The sequence below is a fragment of the Poecilia formosa genome, unplaced genomic scaffold (genome assembly GCF_000485575.1).
Source record: "Poecilia formosa unplaced genomic scaffold, Poecilia_formosa-5.1.2 Scaffold367, whole genome shotgun sequence".
NCBI classification, from domain to species: Eukaryota; Metazoa; Chordata; class Actinopteri; order Cyprinodontiformes; family Poeciliidae; genus Poecilia; species Poecilia formosa.
In genome coordinates, this window is record NW_006800306.1 from 422,391 (window position 1) to 432,236 (window position 9,846).

Genomic DNA, 9,846 nt, shown 5'->3' on the forward strand with positions numbered 1-9,846 from the left:
TGCCTGTAAAAGAAACGAGCAGAAAGCAGGAAAGTGAATTAGAAAGGAATGATCTACACTTGATCTCTTATGATGTTAAAAGTTTTAATTAAAATCCCTGTTCAAGTAAAAAACAAGACATTACAATCCCTTCCTTCCTGGTGTAAATCCTTTTTAAAATTTGTTTAATAAAAAAATGTGGTAACTTTTGCCTGTTTTTGATTTAGCAGCTTGTCTCTGAAAAACAGGCAGCAACAGAGGAGAGAGAAACGGTGAAGCTGTGATCAGCTTCTGTCTGAGCTGCAGTTTGTCCAAATTACACATTAACTTGGTGTAATGTGAATTTCACTTTTTGTTTAGAGTTAAAAATAAAACAAAGTTCAGGCGTGGGAATTTGTTTACATTTTTTGACTCCATTATCTGAATCCAGAATGTTTCACATTTAAAAAAATAAAGTGCCAGAATGTAACTATATTATATGTACGCCACAATAATCAGCTGACCTGAGTGTTTATAATTATGTTTGGGTCAGCATTGAACTTCTATGAAACCAAATTAAATATCTGGTTTATTTGAGTCCATCAGAACCAGAACCTTGAGGTGATCACAGCCCGTCCACAGTAACGAGGAGCAGAACCAAACCGCACATTAACAGGTTAGAGTGCGATTTCCCAGTGGAAAACACCCAAAGTTACTCCAAGATGCAAGTAGATAAGACCCAGCAGAACCAGAAAAAAGGGTCACAAACTGGAAACCTGCCCATGGTTAGCTTAATGTTTCCCAATAGGTACTGGTTCTTGTCAAGTGTTACCACCAAAGAGACCCAGATGAAACCATGAAAGCCATATTAATTAAAAAGTCATATCATGTAAATGTGTGTGAAGGTTTGTACTTCTAAATGGAGGAACGTAGGTTTCTGTAAAAGAAACACAAACAGAAAGCAGGGACAGAAAGTTAGTTAAAATGATCAGCACCTGATGACTTATATTGACTAATAAAACCTGATCAGTGCTGATCAAGTTTTATTAGTTGAAGTCACTGTTTATCTAAAATGTCAGATATAATCAATACCTAGCTGCCACTTAGAGAAAATACATCATAATGACACCATAAGGACACCTATAGATACCAGTATAACTTTACTGACACCCTTTTGTGCTTCTTCATAAAATCTTTGAATCACCTGTAAGTATCCTGTAATTGGCCTACAATTACCCGTCATATCCACAAAGGTGCTTCTAGATGCAAGTAATATCTATGTACTTGTCTGATTTCCAATATTTTCACATCAGTGCCCTGAGAGAATGTCACAGGTGAACCACAGATAATATGTAAACAACCAACTGTTGGTTTGCTGCATGTGCCCTAAAAGGGGCTGAGAAATATGGATCTAAAGTAGGGCTCTTCATGTTTTCCAGAGCTGTAGATACCCAATAAGTACTGGTTCTTATTGAAACATTGATCAAACTGTAAATTGAAATCCATATCAATTAAAAACATATTCACCATATGATACAAATATTATTTTTGTGTGTAAAGGGTCGTACATCACCACCGATCAAGTCACATAGCTGTAAAAGAAACAAACAGAAAGCAGGAAAGAGAATCAGAAAGGTATGATCTGAGCTTGATCACTTATGTTTTTTAAGGTTTATTAGCTAAAATTACTGCTAATGTAAAATGCCAAACATTAAGATACATTTCTTCTAGCTGTAACTCTTAACATTTTTATTTATGAAAATTTGCCATAAATAAGGGCCTAAAGTAACAAACTGTAAAGGAGTAGCTAAAAAAAACAACAGTGGTGGAAACTAAGGTTTGGAGTGACTCTGCATAGGTTTCAAAGAGTAACTGCTGTGACTTTTGGGAGTTATTGGTTATAATTTTATTAATTTTCATTTCAGGGATTGGAGCTCCCTCCTCTGTGGAGGAGAGAGGAAAGGAGTCATGATTACCACAGTTCATCTAACATCCACCAATCCATCTGATATCAAGGCTCCATTGGTTTTTAAGATTTGGATTCCCTGGATCTCTAATGTTAAAGCACCAAACCCATTTATGTTAACAGGTTTTGGTTTGGATCTTACAATATGGAAATGCATTCAACTAATGAGGAAGGTAAAGTAAAAGATCCCAGAAAAACTGTACGGGTTTCAAAGTCTAAACCTGCCTACAGCTAGCTTAAAGTTTCCTGATAATTACTCCATAAATACTCGTTCTTGTTAAGTATTAAAGTATCATACTGTAAAGTGAAAACCATATGACACAAATACTAGATTTATGTGTGAAGGTTCGTACCTCGAGATCGCTTTCTTCAGATGACTGTAAAAGAAACAGAAAGCAGGAATAGAAAGTCGATTAGAAAGGTTTGATCTGCATCCGATCACTTCAGTTGCTTCAAATTTATTGGTAGAAATCCCTATTCCTCTAAGATAGCAAACAGTAAGATAGATTTCTTCTAGCTGTAACTCTTTCTTAACATTCGAGTTAAAAAATATCAATACCTCTGCATCAGAAACCACAACCTAAAAAGAAGAGAGCAGACAGAAGAAAATCAGTTACAAGAGCAATAATTAACTATTTCTCATCATTATTATCCAGTTCCTGCCACAAACCTGAGGTAAGTGTTTTATGAAAAGCAGAACCATTTCTTTAAAATCCTTCCAATTATCTCCTCAGCTTCCAAAGCTTTTAAATTTGTATTTTACTGCAGCAGAGACAATAAAAAATCTTAAAGAACTGATTTAAATATGATCATGTTTCCTATAGCAATAAATTTCCACTACTCCAGAAACATTTCTCAAGTTTGGCTACAGCTGCATCGAAAACATGTGATGCCCCTCAGGGATCAACTCTTTGTTTTCTGTTCCCACCAGTGGATCAAATTTACACTGAGGTGAGTTAAAATGGAGTCTGATGCGGCTGCAAAACAAGTATTTTAAAAATAACCACACAGATTAAACCTTTTATACAAGTTTTGAATCCCCAGGAATATTAACAGAAATATTTTCACTTTTTCTTTGTCCTCAGGAAGAGTCCAGGTGATGTATGGCAGGAAGTCCACGTCCTCCTCTGCGATCAGCTTCGGGATGTCTGTGACGCCATCGTCTGGCTTCCCAGAATCCTAAAACAGGAAAAATGACTTTGGTTTGATTCAAAAACACATCTCTAAACGTGACATGAGAACAAACAGACCCTCTCTTCGATGGCCACGAAGCTGGTGAACTGAGACAGTATGGAGAACTCTTTGCTCAGATCGATGATGAAGGACTTCAGCTCTGCTTTTTTACCCTGAAAACACAAAAACAGGAGTTTCACCAAAGTTTAGCTCTGATTTGAGGTCAAAGGTGACACACATGCTGACCTCGTGTTCAGCTTCGGTGATATCAAGGTTCCCATCCTCGTAGTCTCTGATCAGGGCTCTCGCTGTGAGCTTATGAAGAAACTAAAACAACAAATCAAACAGCTGAGGTTGATTGTTTTTCATGTTTCAATGTGTTTATACGATAATAAACAGCCTTACCGTTCCTCTGGTCTTCTGCAGCTCTGTTGTTGACACCATGGTTTGAAGCTCCTGACCACGCAAGTCTCCAAGAAGAGTCGCCTGCATGAAAAATCACAGACTTTATTATTGTTAATCGTTAGTTGCAGCCAGCTCATGATCAACTTTACTCTTCTTTGTAATTTCTCTGATCCACCTGGCCCAGCAGGTAAAGCAGAGAAGAAGAACCAGTTGAATACCTGAGTGCAGTGGGGCACAAAGCCGTAAACCAGCGTGTGGCAGTCGTTGAACAGGGAGTTCAGCTGCTTCGGGGCTTGAACTGGAGGAGCTCTGGGGTTGAACTGCTGCCACTTCACAGAGACGGAGCTGCAGCCGGGAGACGACATGCGCTTCACCTGGCGCTCCACCTGCAGCCACAGCATGTTCAGGTATCACAACGTCTCCAGCTCAACTGATAAGACTCAAATTAACCTTCATGATGAATGTTCACCTTGTAAAATGCAACATGTGGAGAACTCTACAGATGAATTAAACTCACGTTCATTTTGGGTCATAAAAAGATCATAAATGTTGTCAAGGGCCAGTTGTGCCAGAATGTATTGATAAAACCCATTAACAAATTGTTAAAATATTGATAAATAGCTGACTCTAAATTCCTTCTTTTTATTGATCAGTTCATCCAGAATCTCGTGATTGCTTCTGTGATTTTTTGCAATCAAAATAATTGATTTTGTGTTGCTCAATTTAAAATGATATAATGTAAGAAATTAAAAGTGATATTTTGTGACTCGCCGTACTGACTGTGGTCTACAACTTCAAATGGGCCGAGTGAGGCAGGAGTGTGGAAAAATTAGGAAATACTGCCACCTGCAGGTGACAGTTAACATCACCCAACGTTTTTGACAAGTCCTGCAGAGAATTTTTAATAAACTTTTAGTCAGTGGCAGTTTCTGATATGGTCGACATGGGCAACCACCCAGGGTGGTATCTTGTGGAGGGGTCGGCATGAGCTCTGCAGAAATGTACAAACTTCAAAAAGCCAACTGGCGATAAATTTGCACTTGCCTGTGATAGATCCAACAAAGCTAATTAGCTTGCAAGGCTATGTCAGGAGTTAGCAGAAGCCTCGACTGTCCAGAGTCACACTGTGATTACGACTCAAACTTTAGCCCGACAGAAAAATTGTATGCGAGTTTGTCATGTGAATTAGAAAGTCTCACCTTCTCAGCCCAGGTGTGCTTCGCCTTAGAGTCAAAAAACTCATAAGCCCCGCCCCCTGCCTGAGCCATGGCTCTCAACATGTGGCGATTGGCTGTGGAGCTGAAATGACAAACACAGCCACTTCACCAGGTTTGAAGGGAAACTAAACATGAAAAGGAAGCGAAGGATGAAGACCTTCCTCACCTGAAGCCGCAGGTGAAGAGGCGGCTGTGCTGGGCGTTGTCTCTGAGCAGCTGCAGGGTGGCCGCCGCGTTCTGGATGTGGCCGTCCGACAGCAGCAGCAGGTTCCGAACGCCGGCGGACGGCGGCAGCAGGCTGAGCGCCCGGAGAGGCCGCCACAGCTCAGTGCTGCCCCCTACTGAAGAGCAGCTCTAACAGCAGACAGAAGAGAATTACTGAAAAAGTTTGGAAATACATTTTAATTCCAAGTAGAACTGCAACTAATGATTATTTTAGTATTTGATTTTTCTTTTCCTTCTACATTGATCATTTATTTCATTTAACCACTTTACTATATTGTATTTCCAACACAATATTGGAAATACAATAAAAGCTGCAAATGAAATAATTAAATTCCTTTTTTAAATAAGAAAACTAACATTTATTACCTAAAATGCGATAACACAGCATGTCTTTAGTGCATGCTTGGTTATTTATAGCAAAGAATAGATTTTTGCACAGTTATGGTTTCATTGCTATTATTAATATATTGCTCTTCCAGCAAATTGTCTTTTTTACAGTTTGTGTTCTCTAGTTTATGATTAAACGATGACTGAAATTAGTTGACAATTATTTCAATAATCAATTAATCACGATCAAGACAATTAGTCGTTCAGCTTTAATTCCAAAATCAGAAATTATAATTTAAAAAAATAACAAAGAAAAAACACATTCCCATATTCAGACTGAATATTTCAGTTAGGCTTACCAAAATTATTTATATTTATGATTTTCCCTCCATTCACCTCAAATGTTTTGAACTGACCTATCAGAACCTTACAAAGCCATGACATCATCATCTAATGAGTACCAAATGCTAGAGTTTGAGTTATTTTTAAAAGCATTTACAATCCAAATAATCTAAAAATAATAATGATCCAAAGTAACTTAAAATATAAATATTTTTGTCTGATTTAATGACAGACTATGAAAAATTAGCTTTTTATGCAATTCATATCAATATCTGGTTTCAACATTAGTTTGAAATACAGCTAATCATTGCAACTAAAACCAGAGCAGCTTTTTAAAAATTAAAAATGCTAAAATTAAAACACCTTTAAAAATAAAGCATTAATTTGCACAATTATGAGCATTTTCTCCAAATAAAAACCTTGCTAACGAGTCTGAACTCACCTTGATGAACTTCTTGGCTTCAGCTTGAACCTCGTCGAGTTTCTGAGCCGACAGGAAAGCTTCTGTGTGATCTGAAAACCAAAAACAAGACAAATCAAAAAACCAAGTCAGGCTGATGGAGAGGAGATGGTGGTTGCTCCTGAATGTAGCAACTAAATAAACCAACAACTTTCTGCAACTTTTAAATTATTAACAGGAAACTTTTAGACAGTGCATTTTGTATGCTGAAGGTTATATGAAATTCTCTCAGGATGGCAATTAGTTAGTTGAAGAAAAGTGACCTATAACTTCACGGAAAGTAATTTCCAAGTTCATGGAAAGTAACCTGCAAGTTTGAGAATAGAAATCTACAAGTCTTAGGAAAGAAACCCTTACGTTCTGGGAGAGTAACGTATTTTTTTGGAAAGTGTCCTGCAAGTTCAAGGAAAGCAACCTGTATGATGGTGGTGTGTTTCTGGAATTCACAGTGCAAATTTGGGAAAAGTCTCTGAAACATAAACCTGGTTCACATTTTGATTTGGATGTTTTAAATAATATCCAGTCCCAAAATTAAACAATGAATCAGAGTTCAGTTCTGACCAGTTCTCTGCTCTTATACCAACCTGTTCCAAACAAAACGATGTTGATTTTGACGTCGTTCTTCAGATTCTTTAAAACCTGCAGGGCGATTTTCTGGGCCAGCTGTAACGATTCTCCCTTCATGGACTCAGACGTGTCCAGCAAAAGAACAACTTCACTGCCTTCAGAGCTGGAGTCAAACTCAAAGTTTGGGTAGAAAACCAGCATGCAGGCCTGCAGCAGAGTAGAGGGTTAATTCACTTAGTGTGGAGTGCCTCAGGGTTCAGTACAGGGACTCTTTGAAAACAGATTGGTGTGAAAGAGGGAAGGACAAACAGACCTGGCTGTCCTTGTCTGGGTGTTTCTCCACCCACATTCTGGGAAGATGAACCTCAGAGAGAGTGACAGACATCTGGAAACCATCTGACCCCATGACCTGACCCGGCAGAACACTGACCACCGCCTTACAGTCCATCCTCTGGACGACAGAATGCAAACAAAATGAGTTACATAAAAATAAAAAACAGATAAACAGTAATGATTCACCTTCAAAAAACAAGTTTAAGAGGTAAAACTCCATAAAAATACTAAATATGAACCCAGAAAAATGAACTTGTAATAATACGCAGATGATATGATTGTTTATTATTAAAAATGGCACCTTAATTTTGACTTGATGAGTGATGCACGTCAGGCTAGAGATCTGAAATGGCATCTCTACCGAGATGTCCAACGTAAACTCTCTGAAGACCAGAAAGAACAAGTCTGTTTCTTCACATTTACTTAACCAAACAAAAAGGTTAAAGGTTAAATAATCTAAACCCAATAAGAAAACAGATAAGTAATGTCATGAGATTAAAAAAAACTAAATTCAATGTGTCTCACCTTGCTGCTTCACTGGCCACACAAACCTTCTCCACAGAGACCTGATGGGTTAGAAAGCACATAAAATGATCTCTGATTAAAATTATTCCTAAATTGACTAAAGAAAATTATAGTAATACCCATTCCTTTTGAGAAATAAATCACATTTACACTTAAAAATTTAAAGACCCTTTAGAAGAATAAAAAACAAATTACAAAGCATTTTCATGCTATTTGCTTATTCTTCACTGTTGTGTAACTGACGTTATGTCCCGATTCTTCTCAAAACTTCCAACTTCAAATCCAGTCAAAAAAATTAGGTTAAACTGTCACTGGAAGTTACTCTACCCACCTCTGTGTGATACTAAGATAAATATCAGTGATATTTACTGTAGTACTTACTGCTGAACTAGCAAAATTAGCTTGCCAACATAGCTTTTGTCAGTGAACATGTAGCCTACATGTATGTTACTACATGGACTTACTCTGCCAGTCACCAGAGCTTTATTATTCATGTGAAGAGTTTGTACGTCCTTTACAAAGCTCTTTAAACATTGATTATATGCGTCCAGGGTAAACGCACTCTTTGTTTTCACAAGGCAGTGAACTATGACAGCAGCCACTTTTTAGACATACGTTGCTCTTGCACTTTGGTCAAGATGGTCAATATATTTTATTTTTGTTGATCTCAGAGCCACAGTTTCGCTATGCTTCGCGCTACGCTTGCCTACCAAGATGGCGGTTTAGTGGCAGGACCACTTCCAGTTCAGACTTGTGGGAACAGTGTATTCTAGATAAGTGCAACACATCATTCTATTAAGTTTTGTACTTTGTTGCCACACAATGGCAACTATTTTGAAAGAAATTTCCTCTAAAACTTTTCTAAAAACCCACCAATTATTGGCCCCGCCTCCGAGTACAGGCTCCGCCCCCTACCTGTGTGGTCTGGTTGAGCGCGGCGCTTTCCTGCCATGGAGCCACGCTGCCCGGCAGGGAGAACAGGATGCTCCCGTCTCTGACCACCAGCTCTGACACAAAGGTCACCTTAATGAGGACGGTGGCGCCGGGCGGCAGGTTGCCCACGCTGATGGTGAACACATCCTGCAGAGAGGAACCAATCAGAAAGGCTGGGATACGTTCCTGAAACCATCAGGATGTTGCTGGACATACAGGAGCGCCCTGATCCATGAGGTACGCTCCGTGGCCTTTTGCTATCGCCTGTTTGTACTCCTTACGAGCTGCTGCCTTCTCCTTCACCTGAGAACAAAAACACAGCAGAACGGTCATATTAAAAAGCAACCTGGCCTTCCACTGCACCTCCATGCTACGTCACATGGATGCAGTAATTGATGCAAAAGAGCCCCAAACTTCTTTGGGATTATTTTTATTTTTTTGGGTTTTGATAAGAGCTGGAAATAAATATTTTTTTTGGCATACCAACAATAAATTGGGGAAAAACAATTGGTACATTCTGCAGATTTTCCATTTAACAACTTCAGCCTGTTTTGTACAAAATTTGAAATACGTTAAACATGAAAAAAAAATTAAATAAATAAATAATTCAATTCCGTTTTTGAAGAAGTAAAACATTTTCCTTCCCAAAATTAAGCAACAGCATTTCTTAAGTGAACGGTTGATCATTTGTAGCAAATAATGGATCTGGTTATATCCTCTACTCCAACATCTTTCTTACAATGTGGCCAGAAAAAGATTTAAAGAGGAGCGGCAAAAGCAAATGAGGCAGATTAGCTTAAAAACAGACAACACATTGGGTTGAACTGCGTCAGTGCTGTTCAGTTGTTTTCTAAATTAGGTTGTATTTTGTTTTGTGAAATATTCAGCTTCAGATTACCTCTCCCACCACGTGTTTCCCATTGATGAAAGCTTCAAATCCGCACACAGCAGCCGAGTCGTCCAATGGGAAGACGTACTTCGCCTCGATGGGCACTGAGCTCTGATTGGTGTATTTCTGGAAGATGATGACCTGACAGAGGAAAAAGCCTGAATCAGAACCAGGATTAATGCGACACCAAGCTGATCCAGGCGCTTCTCTTTCCAACCTGGGAGAGCAGATCCATCAGTTTGCACTTCACATGGACGGCCTGCAGGGGGAGCTGCTGGCCTGAGCTGTCCAACAGACCAGCTTTAACGTCCTCCAGAGGGTTCTTCACGTTTTCTAGATCTTCTTCTACATGTTCTGAAGTGAGATCTGCAGACAGGGTGGCTTGTTACTTTCAAACACATTAGATGGGAATGTATTTGAAAGTAGAAACCACACTGAAGCTTTTTATTTTATTATTAAAACTAGGGCTGAAACGATTCCTCGAATGATTCGAGTACCTCGATTACTAAAATTCCTCGAGGAAAAT

General features: G+C 38.8%; 1 protein-coding gene across 4 annotated transcripts in view; it reads right to left on the minus strand.

Annotated features, from left to right (window-relative positions):
• Positions 1–9,846, minus strand: part of LOC103153908 (poly [ADP-ribose] polymerase 4-like) — a 46,804-nt gene that overhangs the window by 25,897 nt on the left and 11,061 nt on the right. The window contains exons 16-35 of one of the 4 annotated variants that reach the window (XM_016662284.1): positions 9,538–9,686; positions 9,330–9,461; positions 8,648–8,734; positions 8,414–8,578; positions 7,499–7,539; positions 7,275–7,356; positions 6,954–7,091; positions 6,658–6,847; positions 6,056–6,126; positions 4,886–5,073; positions 4,702–4,801; positions 3,721–3,888; positions 3,503–3,583; positions 3,344–3,424; positions 3,175–3,270; positions 2,993–3,103; positions 2,484–2,504; positions 2,278–2,301; positions 1,527–1,550; positions 872–895 (exon numbers count right to left, since the gene is read on the minus strand). In XM_016662284.1, the coding sequence (XP_016517770.1) occupies positions 872–895; positions 1,527–1,550; positions 2,278–2,301; positions 2,484–2,504; positions 2,993–3,103; positions 3,175–3,270; positions 3,344–3,424; positions 3,503–3,583; positions 3,721–3,888; positions 4,702–4,801; positions 4,886–5,073; positions 6,056–6,126; positions 6,658–6,847; positions 6,954–7,091; positions 7,275–7,356; positions 7,499–7,539; positions 8,414–8,578; positions 8,648–8,734; positions 9,330–9,461; positions 9,538–9,686 (1,973 nt within the window). Of the gene's footprint in view, positions 1–6; positions 896–1,050; positions 1,551–2,277; positions 2,302–2,483; positions 2,505–2,992; positions 3,104–3,174; positions 3,271–3,343; positions 3,425–3,502; positions 3,584–3,720; positions 3,889–4,701; positions 4,802–4,885; positions 5,074–6,055; positions 6,127–6,657; positions 6,848–6,953; positions 7,092–7,274; positions 7,357–7,498; positions 7,540–8,413; positions 8,579–8,647; positions 8,735–9,329; positions 9,462–9,537; positions 9,687–9,846 lie in introns of those variants that run through there. The other 3 variants (XM_007574997.2, XR_001659063.1, XM_016662285.1) reach the window with 3 other exon arrangements.